General features: G+C 44.4%; 1 protein-coding gene across 1 annotated transcript in view; it reads left to right on the forward strand.

The window, feature by feature from the left end:
* The window catches only part of CMIP (c-Maf inducing protein), a gene marked incomplete at its 5' end in the record, with an annotated part of 131,235 nt that overhangs the window by 88,208 nt on the left and 19,437 nt on the right, over positions 1-23,590 (forward strand). The window contains 7 exons of the mRNA XM_082289806.1: positions 9,322-9,483; positions 10,638-10,679; positions 13,313-13,375; positions 14,809-14,889; positions 18,151-18,254; positions 18,818-18,922; positions 19,715-20,068. Of these exons, the coding sequence (XP_082145932.1) occupies positions 9,322-9,483; positions 10,638-10,679; positions 13,313-13,375; positions 14,809-14,889; positions 18,151-18,254; positions 18,818-18,922; positions 19,715-20,068 (911 nt within the window). The remainder of the gene's footprint in view (positions 1-9,321; positions 9,484-10,637; positions 10,680-13,312; positions 13,376-14,808; positions 14,890-18,150; positions 18,255-18,817; positions 18,923-19,714; positions 20,069-23,590) is intronic.

A 23,590-nucleotide genomic window follows, 5' to 3' on the forward strand; every position in this document is an offset into this window, starting at 1 on the left:
TCCATTTTGCATATCTGGGAAGAAATAATTGCTTTGTGTGCTACTTGGTGCTACTTCAGCTTACTGGAATTTCCCAGAAAATAAAAGGGGGATAGATTATCTTTCTGAGGTTATCTTTTGTTAGCAGTTACTACAATGTGTACCAATAGTAGCTGCTTAATCCCTGCTGGAGGTGGTTTCTCAGGTGGTGAGTTCTTCCGATCAGGGTTCTCACATGCCTGAAATTACTGGCATTTGTTGTGCAGCCTTACAGATGAGGCCACGTCCTGTTTTCCCGGTGATGACCAACTCTCTCGTGCCTAAATGGAATCTGAAGGGTGCAGTGCCAGAGCGGGGGGGCTCTGCACAGCAGGTATGCCTGGCTGTGCTCCATGGTGGCCTTGTGCACAGCTTTTGCTTTGCCAGACCTGGTCAAAGTGCAGCGACGATAAGATTGTGTGTGCTCCTTTTTTTTTCCTACACAATATCTCTTCTCTTCAGTGGCAAAGTCATTTATTCCCACCACAGGCTGTGAGCTGGTGGATGCCAGGGTTCCACAGACACAGCCATCATGTGTGGAACATAAAGAGCATGAAGTTAAAAGGAATTAGGAGCCTGCATCAGTTCAGCTGGGTGTCAGAGGCATTTTATAATGCAGTCAGTAATGGCAGGTCTCTGCACAGAGGAGCACGCAGCAAGGACCACACCTAGGTGGCACTTAATGTCACAGTGCCTTGTGTCATCTGTGCTCTGTTTGCTGCCTGTCAAAATCCACAGTCACACAGTGTCTTCTGTGCTTTGGTTATTTAATACTACCTTTTGCCCCTGTGCACTCAGTGCAGTTAGTATGCTGAAGGCTTCAGAAAGCATGGAGTGCGTATGGTAAACGTGTTCCCGCTTTTTTGTCTAGTAGTCTGCTCTTTTTTTTTTTTTTGAACATGACTTTTCTGACTCTGGGTCATGCTGCAAATACAAAAGCAGGTCAGACTCTCACCCCTCTGGAAGCTGTGGGGTTTGCCAGAACACTGAGATCCTGCTGTACAGACAGTGGCTGTGCGGGGCGTTTGCTGCTCTGGAGAAAAGGGCCAAATATGCTGCAGCAGGGAGCAGTGAGGTGTCCTGCAAGAGGAGGAGGAGGCAGTTGTGTCTAAACATGCTTAAAACCTTCCTTCTGCTAGTGAGTCAGAGGCTGTTCAGGTCCTGTAGCTTGAGCAGGGTGTCTGGCTCCTGCCCTGTTGGGCGAGGCCAGCAACCTCTCTGTGAAGGTTTTTCTCACTCATTCCACAGAAGAGATTTAAGCACCTCAGGAGGGTTTGTAAACTTCCCCCTCACGAGCCTGCAGTTAGGGCAGACCTCTCCTATATGTCTGGGACAACTGTGTTGATCAACTGTTCTGAAGTTTTTCTCCTGCCCAAGATCAGGAGGAAAAGGTGTTGTGTGACTTTTGCATAATTTAAAAAAAAAAAACAAACCAAACCAAAACACCAAAATGCTCATGGGCAATATATTTTAGAATATTTCTTAATTTGGGAAGATGTCACATGGAATTTTCAACCCAAGATACCATGACTTTGTCTCTACCAATGCTTTTTGCGAGCAGGGAGTGGCGTGTGCTTCTGCTGGAGACATATCTGCAGTCATAGTGAAATTCCGCATAGCCAAAGCAACATTAAAAACAAACCCCAACTTGGCTCCGGTACGGAAAACACAGAACAGCAGTTGCTGTGTGCAGGATGAAAGCTGATGTTTTGCCAACCTGAAGTGTAAAGCTGGTGCTGGAACTGGGGCCTGAAGAAATGGGAGTGTTTGCCAAAAGGAAATGGAAGCAGGGATGGAGGGTTTCGGGGAATGCACCAGTGCTGGCCATGCCAAAAAATGTCTCCCCTGTGGACAGGTCTGATTACAAGAGTAACCGCATTAGCCCAGGCAAAGTGCAGCTGGAGCCACAGTTGGCCTTCTGCGTTTTCTAGCTGGGTTTACAGCATCTCAAATGCAGGACTGAGGTAGAGCTGGGTTTGGCTCGACCAGCTGTGTTCCTGCATCTTAGAGACCCAAGGGCTGTGCAGGGATTCGAGAGGAAGAGAAGGCACCAGCAGAAACAAGCCCGGTTTCTCTGCTTTGTAGTGGGGAGGTCTGCCAAGGACGACCTCTTCCCTCCCTGCTTAGGGGGGCTGGAAGGAAGCCACAATTTTTGAGTTGCTTTCAGCTTTTGGAGGCACACACGCTGTATTTGCATGCAGGTTTGTCTTCAGTGGAGCTCATGAATTTTGTGGCTTTAGTTTTCTTTCTTTCCCTTGGGTAGAATATCCTTCCCATTCCATCCTCTCATCTCCTGTTGTTACCGAAGGATATCTTTGCAGTAGTGTTGAACACATCAGAGAGCAGAAGCCCAGAAGGATGGGCAGTCAGGTGACAGCTGTGTGCAAAGGAGGTAGAGATAGATGTGTGTGTGTGTATATATATATGTAGATAAGACATATAATATGCTTCAGGAGCAAGTTCTTCAGTGCATTAGTGTCGCAGCTGCCCAGTGTCATGCTGGGAGGTGACTGGGGAGTCTGGCCTGTGACCTCCCCCTCGTCCCATGTCCATTTTGCACTTCTCTTGGCTCAAGCAGAAATGCGTTTTGTCTCTGTTTCATCCTGTCAAAATTGTGTTTATTGTGTTTATTTCTTTCCCTTTGCAGTGGTACTGTTCTAGTGGTACCTGAGCAAAGGACAAACTCTGTGCCTGCGGGAAGTGTCTGTGTGGTTGTTCCAGCTCGTGCATCAGTAACAGCTGAACCCACGTCACTGCTTGCTGAACCCATTGAACTCTGTCAGCTCTGGGACAGCGCTGACCTGAGCCTTGGGAGGTTCTTGCCTGGGTTAGTGAGATCTGGAGCAAGGTGGCAGACACTGGTGAAAGAAAACAGGGGAATCAGGGTAGACTGAAAAAGATGGTGGCCAGAGATGTTGAGATGGGGAAGCATAGCAACAGGGTATCAGCAGCATTCGACTGGCTGCGGGCGCAGTGCCTGCCAGTGGTGCTGGATCCTTGGGGTGCCAGGATCCAGCAATTGCCTTGGAGGCCTGAGGGTCAGAACACCTCAGTTCTGCTCTGTTCCTGGCTTGCCATATGACTTCAAGGAAATCACCTTGGTTTTCTTGCTCTTTCTCTCCTTCTTGCTTTTAATCATCTTAACTGTGAGCTGCTTGGGGCAGAGAATGTCACTGGGTGTATTTATTCAGGACATAGATTCACAGGTGCCAGTCTCAATGTAATAAATAATGGTGATTTTACCACGATCTTTTTTATATGAGTTGGCAAAAAATGAAGTGTTATTTAGACCTTAACTGAGTGAGAATCAGAAGTGCTTATCCTACAATATTTCCCTCCATTTCTCTGGCCTGTGGCAAGGAATTTGTAGGAAAGTGAGCCTCGACCAAGGCAATTGCATTCACAGAAGCAGCTGAAGCAGAGAAGTTGATGTACTTCAGCATTTTGCACTGGGTAAAAGGAGATATGAAAAAAATGCCGTGACCTGAAAACATGGTAGAGTGCAAAAGTTTGCTGCTGCTGTTTTGCATCTATTTTAGAGAGCAGCACATTTGTCTTTCTGTACAGAACTTCCAGAAGGTCATGAAGAGTTTGATTACTGCAGCATGAGCAGTTTGAAGTCCCTGATTTAGAAAAGTTTCCATAAACTCATCCCAGCCCCAGCCCTTTGCCTGGATTGGGACTTTTTATAGACTTAGTCTTTTCAGGTAAATAGCTTTTTTTTTTTCTTTTTTTTTTTTTTCATATTGGTAAGTGTTGCAGGTAGGAACACAGTTGCAAAGCTTTCAGTGGATTCAGGTGGTAATTTAAGCCCATCTCTTGACTATCAGGGAAAATTCTGTTAGCAACAAGTTAACCTTAGGTATTTTTCAGAATACCGTGGGAAGTAAGTGACACCTGGTATTATTAAAAGCAGAATATGGGTATGGCCAAGTTTTGGGATGCCATACCCTCTTTGTTTTCACGAAGATAATGAGTTAAAGGACAAAATGCCAGCAGGTGATGCTGCAGAATACATGATGCACCTGGGCTTTGTAGGACAGGCCAACATGTGTGTTGGACACTGCCAGCACCTCTTCCTGTTCCTTGTTACGCAGCGTTTGAACAAAATGTTCTGCTGCGGTGGAGAAAACCTTTCCAGAGCCTGCTCTCTGTGTTGTTTTTCTCTCTGCACATTTGCATATAGCAAGAGGCACCTCCATTTTACATAAGCACTGTCAACATGGAAGTGTAACACTAGCCTGTGTCAGCCATCCCCGCAATGAGCTGGGGAGACCTTCATGCAGGAGGGAGCCTGACCTTTTCCCTCTTGCTGGAGCTGCCCTCGTTGCTCAGCAAGAAATAAACAATTGCTGGCACCCACAGCCCTCCCTCCAGGGCAGCGCCCGTTCCTGCAGGAGCTCCGGCCTCTCCGGTTCCTGCAGGAGCTCCGGCCTCTCCGGTTCCTGCAGGAGCTCCGGCCTCTCCGGTTCCTGCAGGAGCTCCGGCCTCTCCGGTTCCTGCAGGAGCTCCGGCCTGTTCTGTTCCTGCAGGAGCTCCGGCCTCTCCGGTTCCTGCAGGAGCTCCGGCCTCTCCGGTTCCTGCAGGAGCTCCGGCCTCTCCGGTTCCTGCAGGAGCTCCGGCCTCTCCGGTTCCTGCAGGAGCTCCGGCCTCTCCGGTTCCTGCAGGAGCTCCGGCCTCTCCGGTTCCTGCAGGGGCTCCGGCCTCTCCGGTTCCTGCAGGAGCTCCGGCCTGTCCGGTTCCTGCAGGAGCTCTGGCCTGTCCGATTCCTGCAGGAGCTCTGGCCTGTCTGGTTCCTGCAGGAGCTCTGGCCTGTCCGGTTCCTGCAGGAGCTCCGGCCTGTCCGGTTCCTGCAGGAGCTCCGGCCTGTCCGGTTCCTGCAGGAGCTCCGGCCTGTCCGGTTCCTGCAGGAGCTCCGGCCTGTCCGGTTCCTGCAGGAGCTCTGGCCTCTCCGGTTCCTGCAGGAGCTCCGGCCTCTCCGGTTCCTGCAGGAGCTCCGGCCTGTTCTGTTCCTGCAGGAGCTCCGGCCTCTCCGGTTCCTGCAGGAGCTCCGGCCTCTCCGGTTCCTGCAGGAGCTCCGGCCTCTCCGGTTCCTGCAGGAGCTCCGGCCTCTCCGGTTCCTATAGGAGCTCTGGCCTGTCCGATTCCTGCAGGAGCTCTGGCCTGTCCGGTTCCTGCAGGAGCTCCGGCCTCTCCGGTTCCTGCAGGAGCTCCGGCCTCTCCGGTTCCTATAGGAGCTCTGGCCTGTCCGGTTCCTGCAGGAGCTCCAGCATCCTCGCTAAAGAAGCGAGTGATCCTTTGTGAGCTGTGCATGGAGAGGGGAAAGAGAGATAGATAGAATTTAGCAGGCTCTTCAGCATTAGGGATGGCCATTAATTTTCTTTATGTAATGAAGATAGTATTTGCTGATGGGGTGACAGGTTCCTGAGAGTACAGAACGTTCCCTGGCTGGCAGTGGCAAAGCAGGGATGAAATTTTGTCATCAAAAAGGCTAACTTCATTTTTCCCTTTTTGGATCAGGGGTGCTGGCTACTTTAAGATGTTCCAACATGAAAGGTCTTGCTAGGGCTGAACAAGGCGTATGTTCCATGCTGGCTGATTTTGTGCATTAGAGTCCATTTTTCTTAGCTGTTGACTGCATCAGTATTACCATTCTTGTCCAAGAAAGTGGTGTATGAGCAAGGGCTACAAGATGAAGCCATTATAGGATAGAAAAACATATGAAGATCTTACTTTAAAAAAGCTGAAAGTTTTCTAGGCTCTCTTGAACTTTCTGTTCACAGCAGTGTTCAGAGGCTTTTGAGGACTGATGGTAAAACCCACTGCTTATAGATTTTTGTCACATTTCCTAGCTTAATAAGTCTAGAAAAATAATTTTTCATATGTGGACTTCAATTCTTTTCTCCTGTTAAAGAGGATTGAGACTTAGGTCTTTGAGTTTCTGCAAGACTTAATTAATTAGAGTGATTTGAGAATGAAGGATGCCCTGCCACTGTCACTTATTCTCCTCATTCTGCTTCTTCTGGGTACTTATTAAATGCAGTGGTTTTGCATTTAAAGTCAGCATGGCAAGATTTTGGAGTGATACTGGCTGTGTGACTCTGGCTGGTCAGTAACTAGGAGGGTCAAATTCCAAGTTGGCATATCTTATTTTCACTCACATAAATTTTCACAGGAGCTGCTGCTTTTGGTGAAATCCCACTAGAAACTGGATTCCTACCCTGGTATTTTTGTTGTTCAGGCTATTAATGATAAATACTGTGTGAATTTTTTCAGCAACTGAAGGCATCTTTTACACCTGCATCCAGGGGGAGTGAACCCCTGGACTGACATTCCTGTTCTCCATGTGGGTCCTTACCAGGCAGTTTTGTTTTTCAGCTCGTGAGTGATTGTTGCTCCCTGCTCCAGAGCCAGCGCAGGTAGAATGGAGCAGATGGCTTGGTGTTGCCTAAGTGCTTGCTGAGACACAGCAAATTGCTTCTGTAACCCACTGATAGGTTTCAGCCTTTAATTGAGGCTTTCAGCAAGGCGCTCAACAGTGAAAAGCATTCTGCTGAGAAAAACAGCAGCGTAACCATGGCCAAAGGTTCAGGACGGCAGAGTTCAACCCTCTTGGGGATGGCTCCTCTATTTATTTATTTATTTTCTGCTGCTTTCCCACAATCACTCAAGACTCCCATAATGTCAGACTGCAGCTCGGTCTGTCAGTGTGGTGCAATCCTTTGTGCTGGAAATGTGAAGCACACACTGATAAGTTTGGATTTTGTGCTTGCAGCAGGCTCGGTGTGTCTGCAGAGGTGGCTATTCCCTGGTGCTGCCTCTGAGTCCCTGTCTGCCTGCCCTGAGCAGCGGCTTTGGTGGGTCTCCCCTGCATGGCAGCAAGTAAAGCTCCTGCTGTCTTCCCTCTTATGTGCGTCAGCATCATCAGAATTCTGACTTTTAGTGGGCATCTCTAAAAGGGAAAGGAAAACTCCCTTGCTCCTCCCTCATCCCAAGCAAGAGTGGATTTCACAGCGAAAGAATGATACTTGTGGTGGAGTTGTCTGAGCAGTGTCCTGTTGGGCAAGAGTTTCCTTCAGCAGCTGCCCCTTAGGCTGAAGGAGCTGCTCCTCAAATGAGTTGTAGCTCACCCAAAAAGGGGCAGCCCAGAGCAGGCAGGGATGCAGTAACCCAGTGATCTAGCTCTCATTTTCCCCCTGTCCCCATGTTTTATCAGCTTCCAATTCTGCTTTGAGTTTGACTTCTTCACAGTACAGGGCCAAGGAATAAGTTTCAGCATTGGAAGTTGTGTCTGTTGAGCCAGCTTGATTTAGTGTCCTCAATTAGTCAGAAAGGAGTTGTTTCTAGTTAAAAAACTGTCTGGTTGTCTTAGATTTAGTGCTGGAGTGGGTCTAACAAGAAGACCCTAAATAAAGGCACTACATGAATAAGAAAAATTAAGTTCTATGATTCAGGTTTCCCAACGAGTCCAAGAAATCTGTGATGTGGAAGTAGTGCTGGTAGCTTAAAATCACTGTTGGATTCTCTCTCTCCCAAGGAGCTCAGAAGTACAAAGATTATTGTGCAGTTCTGAAATCCCAGCCACATTTGATAACATCTGCAGCATGTTTTTACGTTCCTTTAGTTTTTCAGTGGCTTAAAAGGCACTGAAAGTGTGAACTACACTGCCAATGTGTTTTTTGTACTTGGCATGATTTTAATTAAAAAGATAATTGGATTGCTTTATCAGCCTTTACATGTCAGCCCAGTGCCACTCTCCTCTCCCCTTCTAACAATCCTAACAAACGCAGTACATTTGAAATCTGTATTTTTCTGCATTATTCTCTTCTCTCGTGTTTTGGATGGGAGTGCAGAGGTGGCTGTTTGCTGTTGAGCAGTAGATCTGCTGCAGGATGGGAAGGAAGTGGCTGATAAGCAGAGAGCCAGCCTGGTCAGATGGTTCCTGCTGGGGCTGCCCTGGGCGAGTGCAGGGGGAAATGCCGGGAGCTGCAAAGCTCCAAAACTAAACAAAGCACACAGGCCCTTTGCAAAGTCCTCTGCATTTAGTACACTGCTGTATAGCCCAAAATGTGCAGCTGAACCTGCAAGCTGCACAAAATGGGCAGTTGATGTGATTTTCGTGGAAATGCTGCCGAGGAATGTAAGATCTGTTTTTAGTGCAAAACACTGATGTTCTCATGTAAACAGAGAAGTGCCCAGCCGGTGCTGTTAAATAAACCTGAGCATGCATCCAGACTTCTCGACATCCCTTTTTGTAGGGGACCAGGCTCATGCAGAGAGGAGAGGCGAAGGGTGTGTGAACTAAACACAAGGTGGGGTCCTGGCAGTGCTGTCCCTCAGTGCAGAGCTCCTTCCCTGCCTCTGGCACTGCCTCCATGCTCTTGTGAAACCCCTCCTGGCTCTCTTGTGCCCTTCACGTTGTTTTCATTTGAACACTCATCATCATTTCCTTCAATTTGTAGAGTGCCATCAAGCTAACTCTGGGAATTTGGGTGGGTGGGTTTTCTCTTGAGGTTGCTATTTATAATACAAAGCAGCCTCTGTTCCAGTAGTTTGTGGTCACATGGCTGCTGAGGAGTAAGAGTTGTCTTCTGCTTGTCCAGCTGGGGATGGGGCAGTTGGTGAAATAGCTTGGGCATGGTCAGGGGCATGCAGGGAACTGGGGCAGATGGAGTTAGGCAATCGGGAATGCTGTTCTTGAGAGTGGAAATGCTGTTGTATGGAAGATTTGGAGACTTTACAAGTTGGCTTCTGTTACAACTGGACAGTGACAGCATAACTTTTCAGGTTCCTTTGAGACAGAAAAGAAAACCTCTTGGGCTACGAGATTTTTTTGCTTTGGTGAAATTGATTCAAATGAGTTCTGAATGTGAATTTACATTCAGAATAAAGGATCCATAAGAGTGATGTTTTGATGGCCTCTCTCTCTCCCCCTTGCTTAATGAGTCTCTTAAAAGGACTTAAGCTTTAGAAACAGTTTGATAGCAGGTATCTGTTGTTAGATAGGAGGTGTTTGTTAGGAAGAAGGTGTTTGTGAGAGGAGATGATGAAAAGAGGGACACTCTGGAGTTAAAAAACTCATTTTAAAATGAAAAGAATCATGGTTTCTCATTGCTTCCACAGAAGAAATTGGCTTAAACATAAAAGGTTTTCTTGTCCATTTAAATGTTACAAGTACAGCTTTTCAGCCACCAGAAAAGACAAAACTCGAAACACAAAGCAGCCCACTTGGGCAGTAGGAAGCACAGCTCTGTTCAAGGGGTTTATGGTGGTGTCAGTGTGTCCCTTTCACATGTCTTGCAGAAGAAGATTTACAAGTACAAGAAGGTGCTGAGTAACCCCAGCCGCTGGGAGGTGGTGCTGAAGGAGATCCGGACGCTGGTGGACATGGCGCTGACGTCCCCGCTGCAGGACGACTCCATCCACCAGGCACCCCTGGAGATTGTCTCCAAGCTGCTCTCAGAGGTACGGCCTCAGCAGGGCTCCCGTTGCTCTCAGATGAGAGACAAACAGTTAAAAGCTTGGGGGTGGGTTTTATTTTAACTTGGGCTGTCAAAATTGTGCCCGTGAGTCTGCTCGTGACTTCTGCTGACTTGAGTGGAGTTTGCACTTGCTGGGGAGAAGGAAAGTTTGACCCATGTTACGTAGCTTTCTAGAAACAAAACAAGCCCCATTTATCTTGAGTTTGTTGGTTTGGTTTTTTTGGTTGGTTAGTTTTTGTTTCTTTGGTTTTTTTAATTATCTACGGTAAATTTATCATGGTCTGACTCAAGTCAGTGGTAAAACTCCCTTTGACTTCTATTCCATTGGCTTTGTTTCCATGACCAATAATTTTTGTACCTATATATATACACCAATAAATTAACTGTGTAGCTATTGTATTTTTACTAATTCTGGTAAAGAAAAATATTTTTCTTCAGAGTTATCTATCATCCTCCTATAACATCTGTTTCAAATATTTAATTTTTCATGGACAGGAAATGTAATGTCAAGCAGGCTTTTCATGTCTTAGTTCTGATATGATAGTGAAGCATTTGATATAAGCAAAAAAATCCACTATTGTTTTTTCTTGCAGTAGTCAAAAACCTTAGCAACTCACAACTCTGTAACCTCTGGATGGATCATGCTGCTGAAAAAGCACACAGAGCAAACTCGTCTGCATAGGTGGTAGCATAGGTGACTTCCAGTCCATTTATTGGCTTTTCCTGGTACCATGTTTAAAGGAAGAATTTCGGGAAAACTGGCCACAAATGGTATCCAACACCACAACAATCCTTTTAATAATTTTTGTAGAAACACACAACTTGTCCTAAGAAAACATTTTAAAGAAATGTATTGCTTGCTTTCTTTTTCCACCTGAATGAGACCTTCTCTGGCATCCTGGTGTTTGTGTGCTCAGCTGAGGGAGCAGTGAAGACTTGCACTATCCCTCATAGCAGGCTCTGTACAGCCTTCTTTAGGAGAATGAGTTTAGTGCCATGGTTTTTATTCAGAAAATAAGCAATTGAGTCTTGAGCCTTTCTGCTTGTGTCTAGTGGTAGCTGAGGACTGTGTGTGCTGATGTACCAACTCAAGAGTGCTCTTGGCTCACTCATCTCTTTTCTATTCAACTCTTTCAGAACAACAACTTAACCACTCAAGACCACGAGAGCATTATTGTGGTGAGTATCCTTCTGTCAAAAGCTGAGGACAAATCTATACTGTTTGATAACAGTTCTGTTAGTGCTTGTCTCTGCCCCAGTGAAGTAGGGCAAATGTGAAAGCCTTTCCACCAATGCTGCTGAGCTTGGGCAGGAATCAAAACCATTTGTCTATTTTTTGTGTGGCTTTGTAATTTCTCTTTCCTTGTTTCATAGATGAATTAGCTTTCTCGTTGGCCTGTGTGAGAGAGCACAGCGTGTTGAGTGTTAATAGTCTCTCCAAATGGCCTCCTTAGGAAGCTACACAGCAATATCCATATCTATATATGTACTTTAAATAGTCAAACCCCATCATTTCCAGATGTGCCCTATAAAACCCTTAGGCTGAGTAGTTTCCTGAGGGGCAGAATGTCTCCATTGCAGAGGGTATGTGAGCAAGTGATTGCTGTTTTAAGTGCGGATATGTGTATGTGTCACTTAACCCGCTGCACTTATTTGTAAAAATATCCTCTTCAACTTTTTGCTTTTCTGTAGGTAACATTTATTTAGACATAGAAAGAAGTGAATCAAATGGCAGCTCTGTTGCTTGTGAAACAAAGTATAAAATCTCAACAGTTTATCAGGGAGGAGGAACTTGGTTCTCCATCACTGTGATTTAATTTCAATCTCTGGCGATTTCCAGATTTTCCCAGTAATCCGATCTAGAGCCTCACCACCACCTGATTGTATCACATCTCTGTGACTCTTTCTGTAAAATGACAAGGTGGCAGGTAGCTGCCAGTAGGTGTTAATTGTGTTGAACTGCTGTTTAAGATACCCTTTTAGCTGGAATCAGCCACTGAGATAAGTTTCTGAGGTAGCATTTACTTTTCTTGGCTATAGCTTTCATTTAACTCTAGCACCAAGGGTAGTTCAGGCCCCCAGTTACAACTGGTTGTTTTTGGGGGAAGGATTTTTTAATGAAAGATGTGAGGTGGCCCTGCTGTGAGCTGGGAAGGTGGACCAGGTGGCCTCCAAAGGTCCTTTTAGCCTGTGTTATTCCTCTGTTCTGGGTAATGGCTTCTTCAGTTCAAGTCTTGTCCTCGTGTAGGTTGTGCCCAAGCCATTAAGGAGCTGGCAGGTCCTGGGCATTCAGAGCTCACTGCCATTACCCAGATAACCTGGGCTATTCCTGGAAAGTATTGCTAATACTGTGTATTTATGTAGCATGTGGAAAGTACACAGTACTTGGCCGTGCAGATGGGACCAGCTTTCCTTCTCTGGATGGTGCTGGAGCAAATCAATATCCCAGCCAATCCCTTCCTGCTCAGGATGGGGAAGCACGTGGTGTCACGGCTGGGCAACGTGGGACAGCACGTGTCTGCTTTTGACCATGGCACTCGTAAGGAAAACACAGGAAAAGGTCCTTTCAAGCTGTCACTCTTCCACACTGACCACAGAAGCAGAGCCATGACCTGCTTGACCGTCTCTGTTGTTGGTTTGGCAGGTCCTATAGCAAACAGTCCCAAAGGTGGGTTTAAGAAAGATCTTGAGCTCAGGTGTTGGGTGGGCAGCGAGGATGTTCTGGTCTCACTGGATGGGGTTGTGTTCTCCAGCAGTCCCCTGTGGCTGGGCCACCACCAGAGGAGGAGTGAACAGTTGCAGAAGGATGGCACATGATAATGAGTAGAAACTTCGTAGTTCTTATGTGTAACCAAGCAGAGCTTTGCAGATGTGCTTGGGTTTCATTGTTAAAATTCACACTAATCTTGATCTGTTTGTGTGTGACTGTGAAACACAGCCACTGCAAGCAGACTTGCAGGGCTAGGTAAGGAGATGAGAGTGAGAGCAACAACCAAAGCAGGCTGCCTTAGGTGCCATCCAGATAAAATATCTGGTGTCCAGTTGCTTAATACAAAATGTCCTGGCTGCTGTGTTTAGTGTCTTACATTGAAATGGATACTGGGAATCCCTTTAACGGAAGAGTGGAAAAGCCCAAAGGCTTTTCCAGAATATATTATTCTAGTACCATTTCCTAATTTACAAAGGAAGTAACAACAGCATAAGTTCATTACCCCCTCAGTGGCAGGTATGACCTCTAATGTGTTTACCCAGCATAAGCACATTGGTTTGCATAGCAACAAAAGGAATGGTTGATCTCAGCTTTTACAAAGTTAGATGCTTGATTTTGATAAATAGGGTCCTCCCAGGTAAGAACAGTGCTAGGTTGCTTTTAGTGAGCTCCTCGCAAAAAAAGAGCTTGAACTCCTCCACAAAGGATATGTGTATGTGGTGGTGTTCAGTTTTTTCTTTTAGGGAGATGTTCTAACTGAAACAGTGAGCCAGATTCATCCTTGCATTATTACATCCCAAAGCAATTGGTCTGCTCCTGTTTCCACTGAAACCATTATAAACATTGCACTCCTTTGCCTGTTCTACATATTTACACTGATGTAGTTAAAAGCAGAGTTTTCTGAGGATTCATAGCAGAGGTGTGCTTGAGCTTACTTGTAAAATAAACACACAGCCCACCTCTAATTTCTTTATTGATGCTTTTGTCCTTTTCTAAAAGTGAGCTTTTATCCCCCCAAGAAAAGTACTTCCCTGCAATATGCTTACTCCAGTTACAGCCTTGTAATTGAATTTTTCTCTTTTTTCTCCCTTTCTTTTTAAAGGCAATTGCACCTTTGCTGGAAAACAACCACCCTCCTCCTGACCTCTGTGAATTCTTCTGCAAGGTATCAGAACAGCTTTGCTTTCTGAAATCTCCTAGTAGTATATGAATGTAGTTCTTTGAGCGGGAGGTTGGTTTTTTTTAACTCCTTACCTCCTGCCCAGAGTGATTTCACTGTTTGGTCAGCAAGCAATGATACTGGAATACTGAACAGCACCATTATGATAAATACAATCATATGCTTAGTATATCAGTCTGTTTTGTCCTGATACTGTGTGAGAGTTAAAATTTTGAGACTCCTACACCTCAGTCTGGGTGCAAGAGGTGTCCTACTGCATGTTGTGTTTAGCTAATGCAGAAATCACTGGAGCCACTGTGTTCAGATGTGTGTAACTCAGCCCTTATGGTATTTTGTTATTGGGTAATGGCAGTGAGAAGATCATAAGGACTCTCTTCTGGTAAATCCATGCTTGTGCTGCATTTTGTATCCTTTATCCATAAATTTCTGAGTACTTTGGATTGCAGACCTTGTGGATTTAAAAGTCCTACTTTTCCTTGAGGCCTGTTTGTGTTTCAGTTTCAAGTCTGCTTAAATTTGCTTACTGATGACTGGGTATGCATTTGTCAAACATTCTGGATGCTGCTTGTAATTCCCATCCAGAGTTATTCATCAGCTGCTTCCTTCTGCAGAAATTGAGTCAAGTTACAGAAACTCCTCTGACTTGCATTTTTATAAGCACTCTTAGGTCATCTCTAGCCTCAGACTCAAGGCATTTTTATTCCTGATTTGGAGTTTTTTGCCTTTGATCTCTATCAGAGATGGGCACATAATTGTCTGTAAATGTGTGGGATGGGGTGTGTATAGTTGAAGGAAGGGAAACAGGTTATGGACTTCCCAGAACTGAAGTGGACCAGGGTAGTGAGAAGGAGAATTTATCTTCAAAATCCACCCTGCCTTGAGTGGGGGGTTGGACCAGATGACTTTCAGAGTTCCTTCCCAATCTAAATTACTCTGACTGATACATTATGATTGTATATTTTATTTTGTGATGGGAGAGTGGGTTGTTGGTACCTTCCAAGCTCCACCACCGGTTTTCAGCCTGGATCCCAAAGAAAAGAGGTTTGTGATATTACACTGCCTGTGAACATCACTTCCTGTCCCCAACCCCTTTCCTTTTAAAACTGTTGGCAGTCTGCAATTGAATTTGTCCAAAGGGTTATAAGACCCCAAAATGGTACACTGCAAGTGAGTTTTGGGAGGAAGAGGCAACAGGGAAGGGAATTTGCACAGTTTGTGAGCTCCCATGGGGATCTTCTACTAGATGCCAGCAAATCCATAGGAACGAGCAGTGTTACAAGTGCCCTAATCCCAGGAATGATTAATTTAGCCCTTGGATCTTGTTAATCTTGGGGTAATCTCTGCATGGGGTGTGAAGCCAGGGGAGATCCATGTCCATAATTCCTGCAGCTCACAGCATGACCTGTTGCTTGTTGCAGCACTGCCGAGAGCGCCCGCGGTCCATGGTGGTGATCGAGGTGTTCACCCCAGTGGTACAGAGGATTCTCAAACACAACATGGTGAGTGCTCGTGTCACGGGAGCTCCAGCAGTCTGGAGAAGTTTTACTGCCCTAACTTTTGTAATCAGCAGCTGCTCTGTTGCCTGTAATGTGCTGTGGTATCTAAATCTGCCCCCCAAACTGTGAATGCCAGATGTAATTGTGTGTTGCTTCATCAGTGCAGAACTAATAAGCTTTCAGTGGGGTCCTCAAAAGCATCTAAGCAAAGCCATGTTTTCAGGGATGTTTCTTTTGGCAGCATTGCCAGTATATGCAGCTCCAGCTCTCTCCCACCTGGCCCATGGGTCGTTGTTTACTCCCTGCATGCCATCCTTGCAGTTAAAACAGTTTAAAATCAAATAAATAACAAAACCAGAATGGAGATGATGTTGATTTTGAGCTGGGGCCCTCAACACTTTTTCTGTAAGACACCAGCAGCTCTCTGTATTTCCATTTTTGTTTAGGCTCATGTCCAGTGAGTTCTTACCTGGGTTTTCTGAATATCTTTATGCTTTTCTACTGTTATTCTTCCTTCTTGCTGCAGGATTTAGGTACTCTGTCATTTTATGGCTTTTCTTGCCCAGACTTTCTCTCTTCTCATTGCTGATCAGTTCCTTGTCATTGTTTGAAATAAATGCCGTGCTTTGCTCTCCACCCTGTAGGCCAGAATCCCTATCCTGCAAACTCCGAAAATATTCTTGCATGATTCATATTCCTTTCCTAAGGGAGGTCTGGGGTATTTACCAGCTCCCCAGCTTTTGTGGCATATTGTTTCCTGCCATGGTTTTTAAGTTACATGAAGAAGTCTTACTTCACAGTGCAATGGCAAAGAATAACGAGTAAAATAAAATATCTAAGGCAGTTGATTTGGCTGTGATCTCAAGGATGAACCTCTGTAACTTCATAATCAACTTCTTTTCACTAACACATAATTTTAGAGACCATCTGTTGTCATGCTGTGATTAGCATAAACCCAGTAGGAAACAGATCATATTTTTTATTTTTCCAATCTTATTTAACTCCCTGAGTTTACAGAACTAGGTAGAAAGCCCAAGATGGCAGAAAGGTCATATTCCTGGCTCTGTGCCAGCACTCTGCAGACATGTAAACATTTTTGAATATTCTGTAGTGTTCAATGAAATATTCTGTAAATGTTATTCTTGGATTCCAGACTGATTTTTTTTAAAGCATCCAGAGCTCTTGAGGGGTCTCAAATAAAATCTAAATGCATGGTGTAATGCTTGTATTTGGTTAGCTTCAGAGAATTGGGTATATTTACCATACTTAACATTTGCAGATTGAAAATCAACATGTCTGTACCGCAGTGTGTAGTCGGAGAATTTATGGTGTCAGGTATTAATTGGAGTGGATTTGGGCACTTTATCACTCTCTGGGGACTTCTGTACTGAATAGTCCTTTAGAGAATGTGTGTGTGTGCACATAATAAGTTACTCTTTAGGGGGACACTAAACTTCATCACCTCAGGAGGCCCTGTGCAGTCCTTGGGGCAGGAGACTGAGCTGGCTCTTCCCACCTTTGCCTCCAGTTTGTTCTGTGGCCTTTGAAAATTCCTGACAACTTTTGTTCCACAGTTTTCTACCTATAAAATGGGGAAACAGTGTCTCATTTATCTATGATCTTGACATCTCAAAGGAACAAGGATAGGTTTTTGTCTTGCTGATAATGCTGGCTACATGCAGGACTGGAGGCTGTTGTGTGCTGGGTTGTTTGGGGAGTGCTCAGCAACTTCCCAAACCTTTGGGTTTCAGCTGTTTGTAGGCTCAGCCCAAATGTTTGAATATAAGCACCTTTTTTTTTTTCTTGAGCAAACAGTGTAGGTGGTGTGTATTGATCTGTACTTGGTATGTGACAGGGCATTGTATTCTATTTAGAGAGATATTTTATTTTACAGAGGTTGGCAATGACATCCTCTTTATGATCTTTTGGACTTTGATTCCAACTTCAGTTAGGACACCTAGATGGGTTGAAAGCTTTCATAAGCAAATTGCAATTGCAAAAGCTGTCTTGCAAGGCATGTTAATTAAATTAATCAAATGTTGTATGAAGCACACATGGTCTCCTGCCCTTGGATCAAGTGCATTTGCACCTGCTAGAAGGAGCTGTTAGAAGTTTAATGATTTTAATTGTAATACCAAGTGTGGAATTGCCCACAGTCCCTTTGCTGGGTGAAGTTACCAGGCAGCCATCAGTACCAGCAGAGTGACACTTAGGGCTTGAAGGGGACCTTGTTCAGCCTAAGCTGTTTTCTAGTTCTTGGTCATTTTCTCTGGCTGTAAAACTTATCAGATATTCATACAGGTTGTGCTATAGAAGTGCCTGAAACCAAAATGAGTTGACAGAGGGTTTCAGTGCTCTGGAAGTTTATCATCCCTTTTACAGGCCACCACTAGTTCATTACCATTTTTGGCATTTCTTTAAAATTTCAGTTGCCATGTATTTTTTTTTCAGGATAACTTCCACAGGCAGCTGCTGGAGGGATAACTGGGAGTGCTTATTTGTCCTCAGTGGACCTTGTTCCCCAGTTGGAAATTCAGCTCTGTAGTTCTGCAACACCTGTGTAATAAGGTTACACCTGTGTAAATGTGAGGAAATGTGCTGTGGAATAACACTCACCAGACAGCAGAATTTACTCCTTTCACATCTAAAAATAGCAGGTGATGTGAGGAGATGCAGGATTTCAGTTAGCAGGTGCCTCTCTGACTGCAGGATTTAAGGAAAGTGACTCTTTAGCTCACCTGTCAAATTCACATTGTAGCTGGAGTAAAATCCTGGGAGAAAAAACTGATCTCTGGTTTTGTACTTGATTGCTTATTGATTGCATGTCAAAATGATTTTCTCTGAGACCAGAATAGGTATCACATTAAACATGGAAATATAATATTATTTTTTGAGTTTTATTTTTAAAAATCTGCAGTTACGAGTGGAAGCCAAAGTGCCAAACAAAAAAATGTATTTCAAAATCAAAATATTAAGTGAAAAGTGCAGAACAAATGTAAGTATAGGTGAAATGTTTTGGTTTTTAGTTGTTTGTTTCATTAAACAGATCTTTGTTTTCGAAGTGGGTATAAAGAAAAGAAGAGATTGGAAACCCTGTCATTATTAGTGGGGAGAAGATTACTTCAGTGTGCAGAGGGGCTCTTCTCTTGAACCTGTCAGCATAATAGCAATGTGAATTCAGCTGGGTTTGAGCTGGTTTCTTTTGAAAACCCATGGTTTCAATGTACATTCACCATCTTCACCAAGTCTCTCCTTCTTGGACAGGATTTTGGGAAGTGCCCTCGGTTGAGGCTCTTTACTCAGGAGTACATTCTGTCTTTGAATGAGCTGAATGCTGGAATGGAGGTGGTGAAGAAGTTTATTCACAGGTTAGTTACATTTAATTTATGGTGTATTTCCAATCCCGTGTCCATGCTTTGCTGTGTTACTTCTCCCAACCCTGCTTTATCTCTTTACTGGCTGTTAAAAGTAGCTGGTGCTTTTTGGTGCTGGCAAACAGCAAATAAATCGGGTCCATCAGACAGCATTGCTGAAGTCTCTTTTAAAAATGCTAATTTTCAAATAAGGGTGGAGTTTTCTGCCTACTTCCACATTGCCAGCAAGTGGACTTTGCTGTGTGCACATTCTTCTCATATATCTAGACTCAAAGCCTCTGCAGAACCATTCAAATTAACTTTCAACCTCATAGTGCTCACTCGTGTGAGATTTCGGGAGGACTTTAGGGATACCACATCAATTAAATTGATGATTCGGCTTACCCTTGTTCTTAAATAGGGCTATTGGATTTACAGGGTTAAAATATCTCTCTGTTATGGCCCTTCTGAAGATCCCCCAAGGATGCACGTCCAGGTCTGACACCTTGTTCTGTCTGACTGGTTTTGCCCACAGAAATCTTCCTTGCAATGATATCATCTTGTTTTTTGTTTTTCAGCATGCATGGTCCAACGGGACAATGCCCACATCCCAGGGTCCTGCCAAATCTTGTAGCTGTCTGCTTAGCTGCCATTTATTCCTGTTACGAGGAATTTATCAACAGGTCAGTATGATTTCCCAGCTGACCACGTGTTACTCCCTTCCAAACCCACCGCGCTGCTCAACAAGATCAGTGTGAGATGGGTGTGCTAGAACACCTGAAAGAAGCTGAACCTTCATTCCCTGGTACTCACCAAGGGAGTGAGCAAAGGCAGGGGTGAGACCTTGAAGAAGGGGTTGTGTGTAAAGCCCTGTGTATCTGCAGCTTTGAACCCGAGCTGCTTTCACAGCGCTGTCTCTGTTATTGTGGAAGATCTGATTCCTCACTTACCGCAAAATAGACGCCGCAGTTCTTGACACATGAGCCAGTTTCCAGTAGACACCGAGGGTTCCCCTCTGCTGTGTTTCCTGTTTGTTTATGCCTATCTGACTTTCCTCATGGTAGAGCACGGGCAGGGGCTGCTCAGTGTCCAACACAAATTCCAGACGCCAGGGCTGCAGACAAATGTCTGGGCATGTACTATAGCCAGATACATACTTGGGCATGGATTCTGTTACAGCTTTGCACAACTTGGACAGGAAAGTTCACCTTTAGTCTAAACTGGCCTGTCAATTAGAATAATGAAAAGCTCAAATCTTTGTAAAGTGGGGGCTTCAGAACAGTCCTATTGGAGCCTTTTAATGTTTTTAATTGATTTCAGTAATCCGATTACACAGGAGAAAGCCATCCGATGGGCTGGGGTGAAATGCAGTGGGAAATTGCAAAAAATTGTGGCTTCTCAGTGTTGCACTCTCTCTCCCGCTCTCTGCTGGTATGTCTGTCTACTGAAATGATTTGTTTATTTTTAAAATTCAGTCGGGACAATTCGCCAAGCCTGAAGGAAATTCGGAATGGCTGCCAGCAGCAGTGTGACCGAAAGCCCAATCTTCCCCTCCGCCTTCTTCACACAAGTCCTGACCTGGTCTCTCAAGAGGCCACCTTGACTGAATCCCGTCTCAAACCAGTTATTGTCACTTCCAACGAGATCCATGTGGAAGTGGAGCGCAACAACACAGCCAATCAGAAGATGACAGCCAGCGTTGGCAACGACAGCGAGCCCAACCTCATCGACTGCCTGATGGTCAGCCCTACCTGCAGCACCATGAGCATCGAGCTGAGTGCCCAGGCAGACAGGATCCTGGGCTGCTACGTGGAAATACTCAAGATGCTGTGAGTAACTATTTTGAGCAGCTTTTTAAGCAGTGTCACCTTAACAATGGGGGGGCTTTTCCCACAGGCCTGTTGTCTTCAACATCTGTGGCTAGCCAGCACATGGTTATAAATCTTAACTCCAGCTCTGGAGAGTCCAGCCTTTGAAAGAGGCATCTGGCACTGCCAAGATGTTCTAAAAATAGCATTAAGAAGATGAAAATGGAAAACTTATTTGTACAGTCAGCCTCAGGCATTTTACAGAAGACAGGATGTTGGTGCCAGTGGTTTCTGTTTTTGTTCTTGCCCACCAAAAATAAATAAAAAACCCCATTTGTCTCCTCCAGGGCTCTTAAGATAGCCTGAGACAGAGCTAGAAAAGGCAGGTCTGCTAGGTTCAGTGCTTGTGCAGTGATAGGCAACACCACTGCCCTGACTTCAGCAGGAGTTGAATACGGTTCTTGTTGTTCACTCAGATGTTCTCCATTCATGTGCTTGTAGAGGTTTTATGACTTATTCAGATTTGCTTGTATTAGAGTGGGTCTCTGTTGTTCAGTTGCTTTGCTACAGTGGACCTGTACTAGGGAATGGATGTTCAAATAGTCTTTGCCACAAAATGATTGCAAGAGGATTCCTGGCGGGCAGATCTTCTGAATATCTTAAACAGAAATTAAAGGAAAATGTTCTTAAGGAAAAGCTTGGTTTTCTCCGGATAAATAAATGAAAAGGAATAACAGAAAAGGTGGACTGCAGAATAGGAGCTTATAATAGAAGTGCAGTAAAACAACTCTGTTGACTTTGACAGCTAGCTCTGGTACTGAGTTGCAGTATGTTTTATGGCAAACTGTTAAACTTCTACATTAATTAGTTTTAAACAGTGAAAAATCACAACCTGTGAGAATGCAGGGCAGCTCCTAAGGCAGAGCCATGGCTGTAGCTCCACTCGTTTGAGTTCCCTTCCATTCCTGTTCATCCCTTGATTTTTTGGGGCCTGAAGTCATAGTTGAATTTTTTAGAATCCAAGAAATGGTGGGTGAAATCTGGACTCTGCTGTAAACTGTGAGCATGCGCCTACACTGTAGACAAATGCACATGTGGGGTTGCCCTCTCAAGGAATTAAATGAAGTCAAACTGCTGTGATGGAGGATTTTGTGAAGGTTTTGTCCCACATTTTCATTTTTTTCGAAATACATAGTACAAATTTGCAGCTTCACTCTTCCACTCACTGCACAGCTGACTTGCAAATACTTAAGCACTCATTCAGAACTGGAGACAGGACGAGTGAATACAAGATACTGTTCCTATTAGATTTTTGAGCAGGAAGTTGCTGTGAAGGCTAATTTTATGTATTTTTTTTCCCCTGTGGCCTAGGTTCTTCTGCCTTTAAAAATGTTTGCATTAAAAAAGCACAGCATCTGTGTTTGCTTCATCTGGGGGCTCCTAAGTCTCCACGCACCCAGATGCTACATTAAACACGTTGTGTATTTATTCCTGTCCCCTTGACTCTCCCTGTTTTCCATAAACACTGTGCACTCTCCCAGTCCTGATGCTGGTTTGGATGCTGACTCACTAAGCATTGATGGTTTTGGTTTCATCATGCAGCTGACACACACTTACAAGCAAATTCATGAACGGGCGTGTTATATGTCCCATATAATTTGCTACACAAAGAACTCATTTCACTCCCTACCTTAAAATAATCCATTTTTTGGATGTGTTTGTTCTATTTTTAAAAATCAAGCTGTTCAGCAGCAACAGTGAAAATGGGCATGGGTTATTGTCAGAGGTGTTGCGGGTGTGGGGCAGCTTTGGGCCCTTTTTCCGCTTGTACAGCGGGAGTTCTGAAAGGTGAAACCCACAGGATGTGCTCAGTGGGGGACCAGTGGTACCACAAACCTGGTGCAACTCTTCTCAGACTGCCCTGCCAGAGCCCACACCTGCTTGAGAAATCACAACCTGTGAGAATGCAGGGCAGCTCCTAAGGCAGAGCCATGGCTGTAGCTCCACTCCCTTGAGTTCCCTTCCATTCCTGTTCATCCCTTGACTTTTTGGGGCCTGAAAGCAGTAATGCAGAACTGAGTTCTGCTCCTGATTCTGCCACTGGCTCACTAGGAGGTTTTAGATAAATCACTTATAAATGCCTCATTTTTCTTATTTGTAAAATATAGGTGAAGATTTTCAATGTCGTTTTTTTAAATGCTGAAACCAGTGATGGAAAAGCATTCCAGAAGGGCTTGTAGTTATTACCAAAAATACAAGATAATGCTGTTGTGATGCTGATTACTTTCATGCTCTAAGTCTCCTTGAACAAAGGGTTTCTGTTGCATGAAATACTATTACTGTACTTTGAAAATCTGAGAATACGAAGAAAGAGAGTTGAAGAACATGCCAGTAGGAAGAAAACATTAATTATAAAACAACTGCTATCCAGGAGCTGAGCTCTCAGCGGGCATTCACTAAAATAATGTTCTTATTAATAACAGTGGTAAGCCAAACATAAATAAGTTGCTTAGCATTGAGTTTGATTGTTCTTTTAGGTGTCTGACTCAGTATCATCATCAAAACAAGAGAGTCACCAGTGATGATATCTTTTCTACATAATTAACGTAGGGCAGCAGGGAGTAATTTATTTAGGCAGATTTTAATTATTGGAAGTCTGGCAAATAAGAATTCTCAACAGTAGCTTCAACAGAGGACGTTTCATTGTTCACCTAACTCTTACACAATGCTTACTTTTTGGGGAAAAAACTCACTTTTAATATTGATGAAGATGTTATTTAATAATCACTGTAATACTTTGCTTTTTGCACAGAATGCTAAAAGGGAAGTTTAGAAAGTTCATCTGTGGGGCTCTTCAAGCACCTAGAATATCTTTGACCCTTTTTCTAATGTAGTTGAGTAACAAACCACAACTATTGCATACTAAAGGAAAGCAGAAAATCACGATTTGAAAGATATTGGCAGATGACCCAAAGTCTGGGCAGATTTTAAAGGAGGCACAGTCTCTAGGGGAGCATAGTATTTTGGTCCTGCACTCAAAAGTGGATCAAACTTCTGTGTCAATATTCTGTAACTCATTCTGGACTCTGATAGTGTTACTGACACCAGCCAATGCCTCCTGAATGCTACAAGTTTTAAACTGGTGCATAGAAAATGCACTAAATTAATTGAAAAAATTTCCATTGATCATATTAAATGAGAAGCTCTGAGAACAGCTCAGCCTTGCCCAGCTCCCACTTGCATGTTAATGTTTCCATGCTTTTGGGAATGTCATGTACAGTCAAACTTGTGCTTGCACAGGATAACCATGGTTAGAGAAAGTTGCAGTAGAAGGGGCTGTGTGTCCTCTCCTTGGGCTGGAGAGCTTCAAAATCTGTTTCACCTGAAGGACCCCACTGGTTCCAGGGGTTGGGAAACACATAAACTGTCTCTGCAGTGAAATCTGGGTGAACAAATAGCAAGGTCAGCTGGCTATGAGAACAGACCCCTCTTGGGGAAGCTGTGTTGGTGTTGTATAAGCTGTTACCCTTTGTCTGTGTTAGT

Source organism: Coloeus monedula (assembly GCF_965178545.1).
Source record: "Coloeus monedula genome assembly, chromosome: 13".
Taxonomy (NCBI): domain Eukaryota; kingdom Metazoa; phylum Chordata; class Aves; order Passeriformes; family Corvidae; genus Coloeus; species Coloeus monedula.